Here is a 13,765-nt window from a genome sequence, read left to right as displayed (position 1 = left end):
TGTCGGTGATCTGGACACCTAAAAACCTGAAACTCTCGACCATTTCTACTTCATCCCCATTGATGTAGACAGGGGCATGTCCTCCACTACGCTTCCTGAAGTCGATGACAATCTCCTTCGTTTTGTTGACATTGAGGGAGAGATTATTGTTGCCGCACCAGTTCACCAGATTCTCTATCTCATTCCTGTACTCTGTCTCGTCATTGTTTGAGATCCGACCCACAATGATGGTGTCATCAGCAAACTTGAAAATCGAATTGGAGGGGAATTTAGCCGTACAGTCAAAGGTGTATAAGGAGTATAGAAAGGGGCTGAGGACACAGCCTTGCGGAGCACCAGTGTTGAGGATGATCACGGAGGAGGTGTTGTTACCTATCCTTACTGACTGATGGTAGGATATTGACTCTTGCTGTGTAACACAGTGGAATATCTCGTATCCTGCACTGCCGTAGCTATCCTGACCTGTTGGCCTTTTTCAGATGGAGAGGGTGCTGTTGATACTCTGCTGTGAATGTTTCTGAAGTGGATGTGCTTCCTCTCTCTCCCCGTTAAGCTATGTGCACTAGCTGATGTTTTCCTTCTCCCTGGAAAAGTCCTGAATTTTTGCCTCTCTCCTTTGTTCAGGTTCACATCAATCCCAACGCGGAAGTTGCTGAGTCAGATTTCTCCAACAATATTGTGAAGTGTCGCTGTAAATATGATGGCTACCGGATCTGGATGCACGGTTGCCACACAGGTAGGTCACCCACATTGGAGACTGAGGCCGGGATTGTATTGGCACGCCCATCCGAGGCTCGTAACGTTGCGCCCGAGGCCAGCAGAGAATGCTCTTCTCGGGGCGGGCGTGCCGGTAGAATCAGGGCCTGAGTCTCAAACCATTGCTGCCGTTACTGAGAGTGTCCCCACACGGCTACCTGAATTCAGTTTAATACACTCCGAATTTCTCAATCCAGACTGGAATAGCTAAAGACTGTCTCGAAATCCAGTCGCACCTGAAAGCCTTCTTCATAAAAGTAAAACATGCAGAATCATTTCACTGAATCAGTGTCCCTCTGAGAATAGACTGGCATAGAATATCAAATGATGTGGACTGGGGTAAACACAATAAGAAGTCTCACAACACCAGGTTAAAGTCCAACAGGTTTATTTGGCAGCACAAGCTTTCGGAGCACTGCTCCTTAAAGGGGTGAAACTCTGAAAGCTAGTGCTGCCATATAAACCTGTTGGACTTTAACCTGGTGTTGTGAGACTTCTTACTGTAGAATATCAAACACAGAAACAAGGCCATTCAGCCCATCACCCTCGTGCTGGTGTTTATTCTCCACACGAGTCTCCATTCCTTCTGCTTTACCTCATCCATTTAGCAAATCTCCAGGATGTGAGCTTCACTGGCTGGGCCAGCGCTCATTCCCCATCCCGAATTCCCTTTGAGAAGGTGGTAGTGAGCTGTCACCTAGCAGTCCATGTGATGTAGATACACCCATCATGCTGTTAGGGAGGGAGTTCCAGGATTTTGACTCAGTGACAGTGAAGGAACAGCCGATATATTTCCAAGTCAGGACAGTGAGTGACTTGAAGGGGAACTTGCAGTTGCCCTTGCCCTTCAGAAGCAGGGCAGATCTCCCCCCAACATCCCCCACCGCCCCCCTCCCAGTTTCTAGGTCAATGTTTATACCTTGACAAACACCACTACAAAATAGATGATCTCGTCGTATCTTGTGGGATCTTCCTGTGTACACATTAGCGGTCACATTTCCTACATTAAAACATCAAAAAAAAAACCATTGGGTATACCCCAAAAATACCCCAACTATAAAAGGTCGTGAATGTAGCCCAGTCCATCACTCAAACCAGCCTCCCATCCATTGACTCTGTCTACACTTCCCACTGCCTCGGAAAAGCAGCCAGCATAATTAAGGACCCCACGCACCCCAGACATTCTCTCTTCCACCTTCTTCCTTCGGGAAAAAGATACAAAAGTCTGAGGTCACGTACCAGCCGACTCAAGAACAGCTTCTTCCCTGCTGCTGTCAGACTTTTGAATGGACCTAACTCGCATTAAGTTGATCTTTCTCTACACCCTAGCTATGACTGTAACACTACATTCTGCACTCGCTCCTTTCCTTCTGTGAACGATGTGCTTTGTCTGTATAGCGCGCAAGAGACAATACTTTTCGCTGTATGCTAATACATGTGACAATAATAAATCAAATCAAATTAAATCATTGGCTAGAAAACACTCCTAAGGTTGTGAAGGGAAGCCGTTGTTTTTATGCTGGGGTTTAGAGGCAGGGCATTGGTAGCTGGCTGTTAAACACAGCCATCTTATCTCATGGATCAGAGCAAACCTATTTAATATTAATCAGGCAGCATTCAGCGATTTACTGTGACTTCAGTCAGAGTGAGATTTACTCAGGTCAGTTCCAGATATCTAATACTAGGCTGGCTTATTGGAAATGATTATCTTCAGTTTCTCTGTGAGAGCTCAGGTCACAGTGTCAAGCTGTGATGCTGTAATTGAAAGATGGTAGGCTTGATAATCTGGAAGGATGACATCTAATAGCCTGAAGGGCCTTTTTTGTGTGAGCATCCCCGGATTGGCAAGTATTGCAATGCTGCCTTTCTTCCTGTCTATGGGCAGGCTGAATGCTGAGTCCCTGGAATCGCAGCCTCCCAGCACTGACTCCATACACACTGCAGAGAAATGCAACAGGGTCTTTAGACACTGGCTATGATACTGTACGTCGCAGGAGGTTGCGGGTTCGAATCCTGCCCAGAGATGTGAGCAATTCAGAGCACTCAACATTGAACTGCAATTGTTTTTATTTTTTTATTATTTTGTTCCCTTCTTAAATTTACAAAGCCAATGCGCAGAGTAGACTGCGCAGGCCCAAATCTATCTCCTTGCTTGCTCCAAAAACCAATTCAAATTCACATTGAATCCAATTCATGGTCCCCTCCCCACAAGAAAGACAAACAAGATCCAAGCTGACAAGTTAAGGCATTGCACTCCACTTGGGCTTGATCTGACACTTTTTTGGTTTGATTTGATTTATTATTGTTACATGTATCAGTATACAATGAAAAGTACTGTTTCTTGCGCACTAGACAAAGCATACCGTACATAGAGAAGGAAAGGAGAGAGTGCAGAATGTGGTATTCCAGTCATAGCTGGGGTGTGGAGAAAGATCAACTTAATGCAAGGTAAGTTCATTCAAAAGTCTGACGGCAGCAGGGAAGAAGCTGTTCCTGAGTCGGTTGGTACGTGACCTCAGACTTTTGTATCTTTTTCCTGACAGAAGAAGGTGGAAGAGAGAATGTCCGGGGTGTGTGGGATCCTTAATTATGCTGGCTGCTTTTCCGAGGCAGCGGAAAGTGTAGACAGAGTCAATGGATGGGAGGCTGGTTTGTGTGACGGTTTGTAGATTCTTGCGGTCTTGGGCAGGACAGGAGCCATACCAAGCTGTGATACAACCAGAAAGAATGCTTTCTATGGTGCATCTGTAAAAGTTGGTGAGAGTTGTAGCTGACATACCAAATTTCCTTAGTCTTCTGAGAAAGTAGAGGCATTGGTGGACTTTCTTAACTATAGTGTCTGACACTTGATCTTAGCCAAAAGGCTTCTGCAATTTTTGAACAATTTCCAGTGTCACGGAAATTGTAGGGGAGGCAGTGGCGTTGTGGTATTGTCGCTGGACTAATAATCCAGAGGCCCAGGATAATGCTCTGGGGGCCCGGGTTCGAATCCCATCACAGCAGATGGTGAAATTTGAATTCAATAAATATCTGGAATTAAGAATCTACTGATGACCATGAAACCATTGACGATAGTCGGAAAAACCCATCTGGTTCGCTGATGACCTTTAGGGAAGGAAATCTGCCGTCCTTACTTGGTCTGGCCTACATGTGACTCCAGAGACACAGCAAAGTGATTGACTCTTAAAAATGCCCTCAGGGTTGGCAATAAATTCTGGAGTAAGAAGTTTAACAACACCAGGTTAAAGTCCAACAGGTTTATTTGGTAGCAAAAGCCACACAAGCTTTCGAGGCTCTGAGCCCCTTCTTCAGGTGAGTGGGAATTCTGTTCACAAACAGAACTTATAAGACACAGACTCAATTTACATGAATAATGGTTGGAATGCGAATACTTACAACTAATCCAGTCTTTAAGAAACAAAACAATGGGAGTGGAGAGAGCATCAAGACAGGCTAAAAAGAAATTCTGGCCCAACCAGCGACACCAGCATCCCATGAACGAATAAAAAAAAATCTGCCTGGTAGCTTAAGTGTAATGGATTCCACAACACCAGAATGCCAGCAACCGCCTCTGTACAAATGAGCTGTGATATATGGTCAACCTTACTGGTAGGACGTCAAAGAACATGAACTTACACAGTGCCTTTCATGACATTAGCATGTCACACAGAACTTTCCAGCCAATGAAGTATTTGTGAAATGTAGTCACTTTAGTCATGTGGGAAATGCGGGCAGCCAATTAGCACACAGCAAGATCCCACAAACAGCAACGGGTCAATGAGCAGATAATCTGTTTTAGTTAGTGATAGAGGGAGAAACATTGGCCTCAACAGAGACAACTTCAAGTAGATGCCATCCACCTGAGAGGTCCAACATTCAGCCAGAAGGGGGAAAAAAAGATTTTGTGACAGGTGCCATTATTTTGGGATAATATTTTTGCAGCAAGTTATTACAAAGGACCTTCTGAGCAGGAGGAGTTCAGCTCCTGTTCTACCAATCAATGAGATGATGCTTGATCTGCATCTTAACTCCAATTACCCACCTTGGTTCCACATCACTTATCACCCTTCCTAACAGAAACCTGAGTTTTACAAAATTTGATTTGATTTGATTTATTATTGTCACATGTATTAGTATACAATGAAAAGTTTCTTGAGCGCTATACAGACAAAGCATACCGTTCATAGAGAAGGAAAGGAGACGGTCCAGAATGTAGTGTTACAGTCATAGCTAGGGTGTAGAGAAAGATCAACTTAGTACAAGGTAGGTCCATTCAAAAATCTGATGGCAGCGGGAAGAAGCTGTTCTTGAGTCGGTTGGCATGCAACCTCAGACTTTTGTATCTTTTTCCTGACGGAAGAAGGTGGAAGAGAGAATGTCCGGGATGCATGGGGTCCTTAATTATGCTGGCTGTTTTTCCGAGGCAGCGGGAGGTGTAGACGGAGTCAGTGGATGGGAGGCTGGTTTGCGTGATGGACTCTTCCAGGTCATGTGAGCAGCATTTACTGCCCATTCCTAATTACTCTTGAACTGAGTCACTCACGCAGCCATTTCAGAAGGGCAGTTAAGGGTCAACCCCATCACTGTGGGTCTGGAGTCACATGTAGGCCAGAATGGTAGGTAAGGGTGGCAGATTTGAGAGAACCATAGAATCTGTACAGTACAGAAGGCCATTTGGCCCTTGGAGCCTGTACTGACCACAATCCCACCCAGGCCCTATTCCCATAACCCCACACATTTACCCTGCTAATCCCCCTGACACTAAGGTCAACTGAGCATGGCCAATCAACCTAACCCGCACATCTTTGGATTTTCTTCCCTGAAGGACATTAGTGAACCAGATGGGTTTCCACAACAACCAATGATAGTTGTCATGGTCACCATTAAGGATAAAGCCTAATTTTAGAGAAGCATACAATCCCTACTGTGCAGAAGGAAACCATTCGGCCCTTCGAGCCTGCACCGACAACAATCCCACCCAAGCCCTATCCCCACAACCCCATACATTTACCCCGCTAATCCCCCTGACACCAAGGGGCAATTTAGGATGGCCAATCAACCTAACCCGCACGTCTTTGGAGTATGGGAAGAAACTGGAATTATATTCCAGATTTATTAATTGAATTTAAATTGCCCTGGTGGGATTTGAACCCATATTCCCAGAGTTGCCAGTGCAAGTCATGAAGTTAAAATTAGATCTATTAAATATTGTTTTATTACACCTCAGCTAAACACAAAGGCACAATTACCTTCTTTGCCAAAAGCAACACAGCGGCAAGCTGGAGAACAGGAATATTAGTCTGGAGATTGTTTAAATGTTACTTTGTTTCATGAATTTGACGTGAAAAATTTGTGGTTCGGAGTATCCCACAGAGCCGGTCCGGATCTCTGGGTTACTAATCCAGTGACATTGCCAACACACCGCTAACCTCACGTGGTGGTCTTGTGGCGCAGTGGGTAGCATCTCTGCCTCTAAGGCAGAAGATACCATCCAAGTACTTGAAGGCCAAAATCATAAGGCGATCAAACAGATTGAGGGGCGGCACAGTGGTTAGCACTGCTGCCTCACAGCTCCAGGGACCTGGGTTCGATTCCTAGCTTGGGTCAGTTGTCTGTGTGGAGTTTGCACATCCTCCCCGTTTCTGCATGGAGGGAGAGGTGCTCCGGTTTCCTCCCACGCTCCGAAGATGTGTGGGTCAGGTGCATTGGCCATGCTAAATTGCCCCTTAGTGTCCCGGGATGCATAGGTTAAGGGATTAATGGGGTAAATATGAGGGGCTGCGGGAATAGGGCCTGGGTGGGATTGTGGTCGGTGCAGACTCGATGGGCTGAATGGCCTCCTTCTGCACTGTAGGGATTCTATGATTCTATGAACCTGTAAATCATTCCAACACGCACCAACGGTTGGTTGGCTGTAAGAGAGGGAAAGACTCCTGGTCAGCCATGAGAAGGGAAGAAATTTGGAGCCTCGACCATTATAGCTCCAGAGCTCAACATGCCTGTAAAAGCAAGAGTTGCCATGGCAACTTTGAGTGAACAAATGCAAAACAAAAATCTTTTCAAAAAACAGAAAATCTCAGCAGGTCTGACAGCATCTGTGGAGAGAGAGAATAGATAGGGCCAACGTTTCGAGTCTGGCTTTGTCAGAACAGAGTTTTCAGCATTTTCTGTTTTTGTTTCAGATTCCAGCATCCGCAGTATTTTGCTTTTATATAAAAATGTCCCCATCCCAGTTTTACTATTGTCAATTAACCCCAATCTCAACAGCTGTTTGGAAACATAGGGGGCGATTCTCCCAAAAGTGCTGAATTGGCGGGAAAACTGTCCTAAATCCCAACCGTTCTGTCAGTTCAGCTTCTCCCCTGAATCTCCACACTCTGTGCACTGAAGAGGTCCCAGTCGTGAATATCCGATGAAATTTGGTGATAATGACCTAAAATGCATATTTAAAACATATCAAAAACAGATTTAAATTACTTACCTGCCTTCCTGCCGGTTTCCAACATAGTCTGGCCGGCAACTGTTCGCCAACTCTGGGAGATGCGCGTGCAAATCCCCGTTCGAGGCCGGAGATGCACGTCTCCCACCGCCACCCGCCAGAAAAGTTGTGGGCCGCAATAGGAGAATCGTGGCCATAGAAACATAGACATAGAAACATCGAAGATAGGAGCATTTGGCCCTTCGAGCCTGCTCCGCCATTCATTACGATGATGGCTGATCGTCCAACTCAATAGCCCAATCCTGCTTTCTCCCCAGAACCTTTGAGCCCATTGATGGAGGAGAGAGTTCTCTGATTTCTGCTATCCTTTGTGTAAAGCACTCCTTCCTGACTGATCCCCCCTGTCTGTTTACCTTTCAGGTGATGCCTTCAGCTCTGCAATTGAAGATCAATTTGAACATCAGCCTTTCTTGTCCAATGACTTGTCTTAACAGGAGAGATATCACTGACAATACCAGGCAATACCTCGGACCTCCTCCTCTGGATGTGTACCCTCACCCCGATCACATTTCGGCTGCCGTTTGGACTATCCCGTGACTCAGTTGAGGAACATGTTTGCGAGTCAACAACTGAATGGGACTCTGGTGGGGAGGGAGGGGCATACAGTCCGATCATGCACTAGAAACTTGTGGTCATGTCCCAATACAAATGGTGCAAGTCTTTGGGGGAGATTTTGACTTTTAGCGCCAGGCAAATCAAACACCTGTTTTCCCTCTTCCCCCAATAGGGGCAAGTGTTTTTGCCTGACAATAAATGTTAATAGCAACCACCACCCCCCCCCCTCCCCCCCTCCCCATTCTCTGTGCGTGGTCTAATTTTCTTTCAGTTTTAAAATTTTATTCAAATCAGATCTCATAACCTCAATACTTGCACATTGAAATACTTGAGGATATTTTTGGAAAGATCTATATAAATATATAATATTAAACAAAAGGGAATGTACATCGTGTTCAATTATAATCTGAATTCTATTCAGCTTTTATCTCTCTTTGCTGTATCTGGTGCTATGTTACAGTCTATCGGAGAGGTAACTCTTAAATATTACCTGGTTAACTACAACAGAAATCTCTTTACAACAATCTGAGGTCCCTATCTGCTTCAAGAAGATGGCCAGCATCCCGGTACCATAAAAAAGCCTTAACGACAATTGTCCAATGGCTCTGATATCCATCATTATGAAGTGCTTCGAAAGGTTAGTCATGGCACGAATCAATTCCGGCCTCCCAGACTGCCTGGATCCACTACAGTTTGCCTACCACCGCAAGAAGTCCACAGCAGACACCATCTCCCTGGCCCTGCATTCAACCCTGGAATACCTGGATAACAAGGACACCAATGACAAACTCCTATTCATCAACTGCAGCTCAGCCTTCAACGCTATTATTCCTTCGAAATTCATCTCCAAACTCCATGGCCTGGACCTCGGCTCCTCCCTCTGTGACTGGATCCTGTGAACTTCCTAACTCACAGATCACAATCAGTAAGGATAGGCAACAACACCTCCTCCATGATCATCCTCAACACCGGTGCCCCACAAGGCTGTGTTCTCAGCCCCCTGCTATACTCCTTATACACCTATGACTGTGCGGCCAAATTCCCCTCCAACTCGATTTTCAAGTTTGCTGACGACACCACCGTAGTGGGTCGGATCTCAAACAATGACGAGACAGAGTACAGGAATGAGATAGAGAATCTGGTGAACTGGTGCGGTGACAATAATCTCTCCCTCAATGTCAACAAAATGAAGGAGATAGTCGTCAACATCAGGGAGTAGAGTGAAGGACATGCCCCTGTCTACATCAGTGGGGACAAAGTAAAAATGGCCAAGAGCTTCACGTTTTTAGGTGTCCAGATCACCAACAGCCTGTCCTGGTCCCACCATGCTGACACTATAGTTAAGAAAGCCCACCAACGCCTCTACTTTCTCAGAATACTAAGGAAATTTGGCATGTTCATTACGTCTCTCATCAACTTTTACAGATGCACCATAGAAAGCATTCTTTCTGATTGTAAGACAGCTTGGTATGGCTCCTGCTCTGCCCAAGACCGCAAGAAACTCCCTCATATTAAGTTGATCTTTCTTTGATTTGATTTGATTTATTATTGTCACAGGTATTAGTAGACAGTGAAAAGTATTTTTTCTTGCGCGCTGTACAGACAAAGCATACCGTACATAGGGAAGGAAAGGAGAGAGTGCAGAATGTAGTGTTACAGCCAAAGCTAGGGTGTAGTGAATGATCAACTTAGTGCGAGGTAGGTCCATTCAAAAGTCTGATGGCAGCAGGAAAGAAGCTGTTCTTGAGTCGGTAGGTGTGTAATCTCAGACTTTTGTATCTTTATCCCGACGGAAGAAGGTGGAAGAGAGAATGTCTGGGGTGTGTGCGGTCCTTAATTATGCTGGCTGCTTTTCCGAGGCAGCGGGAAGTATAGACAGAGTCAATGGATGGGAGGCTGGTTTGAGTGATGGACTGGGCTTCATTCACGACCCTTAGTAGTTCCTTGCGGTCTTGGGCAGAGCAGGAGCCATACTAAGCTGTGATACACCCAGAAAGAATACTTTCTATAGCGCATCTGTACAAGTTGGTGAGGGTTGTAGTGTACAGGCCAAATTTCCTTAGTCTAAATTTCTAAATTTCCTTGGTTTTCTGAGAAACAAAGCAAACTTTAAAAGTCGAGTTGGAGGGAATTTGGCCACACAGTCAGAGGTGTATAAGGGGTATAGTCGGGGGCTGAGAACACAGCCTTGTGGGGCACTGGTGTTGAGAATGATCATGGAGGAGATGTTGTTGCCTATCTTTACTGACAGCGGTCTGTGGGTTAGGAAGTCTAGGATCTGGTTGCAGTGGGAGGAACCAAGTACCAGGCAGCAGAGTTTGGAGATGAGTTTTGTAGGAATAATGGTGTTGAAGGCTGGGCTGTAGTCAATAAATAGGAGTCTGACACAGGTGTCCTCGTTATCTAGGTGTTCCAGGGTTGAGTGCAGGACCAGGGTGATGGCAATAGGTGAACTGTAGTGGATCCAGGCAGTCTGGGAGGCAGGAATTGATTTGTGCCATGACTAACCTTTCGAAGCACTTCATAATGATGGATATCAGAGCCACCAGACGATAGTCATTAAGGCACGTTGCCTAGCTTTTCTTTGGTACTGGGATGATGGTCGTCTTCTTGAAGCCGATAGGGACCTCAGATTGGTGTAAAGAGAGGTTGAAGATGTCTGTGAATACCCCCGCCAGCTGGTCCATGCAGGATCTGAGTGCTCGTCCGGGTACCCCATCCGGGCCAGTCACTTTCTGTGGGTTGACTTTTGAGAAGGCCTCTCTACACCCTACGTGACCTCAGACTTTTATATCTTTTTCCTGACAGAAGAAGGTGGATGAGAGAATGTCCCGGTTGTGTGGGGTCCTTAATTATGCTGGCTGCTTTGCCGAGGCAGCGGGAAGTGTAGACAGAGTCAATAGATGGGAGGCTGGTTTGAGTGATGGACTGGGCTTGGTTCACAACCCTTTGTAGTTTCTTGCAGTCTTGGACAGAGCAGGAGCCATACCAAGCTGTGATACAACCAGAAAGAATGCTTTCTCTGGTGCATCTGTAAAAATTGGTGAGAGTCGTAGCAGACATGCTTTCTCATCTGTAGTGTTGGCATGGGGGGACCAGGACAGGTTGTTGGTGATCTGGACGCCTAAAAACTTGAGGCTCTTGACCCGACAGTGCAGAAGGAGGCATCTGGCATATTGAGACTGCACTGACTCTGCAATAGAACATCCCACCCAGGCCCACTGGCCCCACCGCCCTTTCCTGCCCTAGTGATGGTCAATATGATATGCCAGCACTATACAGTATTAATTGTATTGTTCCCTGGATGTCCTGAGGGAGATGGTTAACTCTGCCGGACAGGTGCGATTTCCAGCATCCACAGTGTTTTGTTTTTCTGACTCTGCTCGCTCGGTGGTTGTTATAATTCAGGTCAGAAATTCCAAGGTGTTTTATGAAGCCTGGATCCTAAGTTTTGCACTTTGAATTTGGCTACGGTGAGCATGAGATGCTTCACTTCAGGTATAATTCAAATGACCCACTGGGGAGCTTTTATCATACTAAGTTTATTTAAGAATACAGTTAACATGTATAGAAAGAAAATTGGCAACGACGTACACCAACTACACACAAAAATGCCATGATATTGCAGAACTCTTAATGAATATCGGAAATGATCCAAACAACAAGCTTCCCATGAACAAAACCCTTGCCACAGGTTCAGCACAGAATACAAATGCTCACGTGTTGCTCGAACTTAGTCTTTTGGTTGAATGTTGCAGTTCTCTTGATGCACAGACAGACAAGTTTAGAGTCAGAACATCTTCCCAAAACACCAGGGAGAGAGAGAGAGAGAAAGGCTCTTGGTACTAACTAGCAACCCACCAACAGAAACATTTTCACTCCAGGAAGGCAAGAAGCCTTGCTTTCAGCTCGTCAGCAGAACTGCCAACACTGAGGAGAGAGAGAAACACAGCTTTCCAGTCTGATGTCCAAACCCCTTCTAAACTAAAACTGAAAGTGAGTGCTTGAATTCTTCTGGGGAGAAACCACCTGACTTTGACTTGTTAATCAATCTTCCTCCTAACAATGCAGGGTCATAAAAGATCCCAGAAAGTATCTGAGGCCCGGAGTAAAAATAAACAAAACCCCAGTTAAACCATTGAAGCAGAAATAAAAGGACTTCTGAGCAGACAAGCCGGCAACAATGAAAAAAAACCGAAACCGTTATAGCTGCAGAGTAAAAAGCCTCACAACACCAGGTTAAAGTCCAACAGGCTTATTTGGTAGCACAAGCTTTCAGAGTGTCGCTCCTTCATCAGGTCACTCACCTGAGGAAGGAACGACACCCTGAAAGCTTGTGCTACCAAATAAACCTGTTGGACTTTAACCTGGTGTTGTGAGACTTCTTACTGTGTTTACCCCAGTCCAACGCCGGCATCTCCACATCACAGCTGCAGAGAACATGACTTTAAAAAAACACTTCTTAAAGGTACACTAACGTCACAGTGGTGCAGAGCAACACCAGCAGCGTGCGTCTGATTCCCATTCTGGCTGGGGAGGGACCTGCCTCCTCTCCCCCTGTCCCTGAGAATGGAAGGCAATGCCATACAACAACTGACAAAGAACTGTCAAGAAAGCAGCCCAGGCTGACAATGAGGCAAGGACTGTCTTTGGGCAGAGCACTTGTACTGCATGTACTGACTGCTCTGATGTTCCACGTCCACTTTGACTTGTAACTTTATTTAAACAACGGAAAGTGCTCGGCAGAAACCTCTCGGAGGGAAGTAGGAGAGACTTACAAAATGTACCTGAGCATTGCTGTTCTTGAATTCAATGCACGTTCATGAGATGCAAATTATTGAGTAACCACTAAATTAAAAGCAAAATACTGCAGATGCTGGCAATGCGAAATACAAACAGAAAATGCTGGATAATCTCAGCCTCTGTGGGGAGAGAAACAGAATCAATGTTTTGCCTTCAATATGACTCTTCTCCAGAGCTTTGATGAAGATTCACACAGCCTTGAAACATTAACTGTGCTCCTCTCTCCGTAGATTGATGCCAGACCTGCTGAGATTATCCAGCATTCTCTGTTTTTATTTTAATCACAATAGTTTCCACCTGAAGAAACTTAAGAAGATACAGCTGGCACCTTGGAAACTGATGTGAATGCAAATGAATAATCTTCATCGCTATGAAGTCAAAGAGGCTATCAGTTTTAAACAAGTACAGAAAATCCTGCAAAATCTCAGCAGGTCTTTGATTTGATTTGATTTATTATTGTCACATGTATTGGTATACAGTGAAAAGTATTGTTTCTTGCGCGCTGTACAGACAAAGCGTACCGTTCATAGAGAAGGAAATGAGAGAGTGCAGAATGTAGTGTTACAGTCATAACCAGGGTGTAGAGAAAGATCAACTTAATGCAAGCCAGCAGAATTGCCAATACTAGGGAGAGAGAGAGAAAGACACAGCTTTTCAGTCTGATGTCCAAACCCCTTCTAAACTAAAACTGAAAGTAAGTGCTTGAATTATTCTGGGGAGGAACCACCTGACTTTGACTTGTCAAGCAACCTTCCTCCTTCCTCAGCCAGGAAGAAACTGTTCTTGAGTCGGTTGGTACGTGACCTCAGACTTTTGTATCTTTTTCCCGACGGAAGGAGGTGGAAGAGAGAATGTCCGGGGTGCGTGGGGTCCTTAATTATGCTGGCTGCTTTGCCGAGGCAGCGGGAAGTGTAGACAGAGTCAATGGATGGGAGGCTGGTTTGCATGATGGATTGGGCTACATTCACGACCCTTTTGTAGTTCCTTGCGGTCTTGGGCAGAGCAGGAGCCGTACCAAGCTGTGGTACAACCAGAAAGAATGCTTTCTGTGGTGCATCTGTAAAAGTTGGTGAGAGTCGTAGCTGACATGCCAAATTTCCTTAGTCTTCTGAGAAAGTAGAGGTGTTGGTGAGCTTTCTTAACTATAGTGTC

The 13,765-nt window shown here is 45.4% G+C and overlaps 1 protein-coding gene across 2 annotated transcripts in view; it reads left to right on the top strand.

The window, feature by feature from the left end:
* The window catches only part of loxl4 (lysyl oxidase-like 4), a 167,402-nt gene extending 159,159 nt beyond the window's left edge, over positions 1-8,243 (top strand). The window contains exons 14-15 of one of the 2 annotated variants that reach the window (XM_078224342.1): positions 625-736; positions 7,616-8,243. In XM_078224342.1, the coding sequence (XP_078080468.1) occupies positions 625-736; positions 7,616-7,686 (183 nt within the window). In that variant the 3' untranslated portion in view covers positions 7,687-8,243. The remainder of the gene's footprint in view (positions 1-624; positions 737-7,615) is intronic. The other variant, XM_078224343.1, reaches the window with a different exon arrangement.
* Positions 8,244-13,765: the final 5,522 nt, after the last annotated feature.

This window comes from Mustelus asterias, chromosome 11 (genome assembly GCF_964213995.1).
Source record: "Mustelus asterias chromosome 11, sMusAst1.hap1.1, whole genome shotgun sequence".
In the NCBI taxonomy this organism is placed as follows: Eukaryota; Metazoa; Chordata; class Chondrichthyes; order Carcharhiniformes; family Triakidae; genus Mustelus; species Mustelus asterias.
This window is presented reverse-complemented; position numbering and strand designations above follow the sequence as displayed.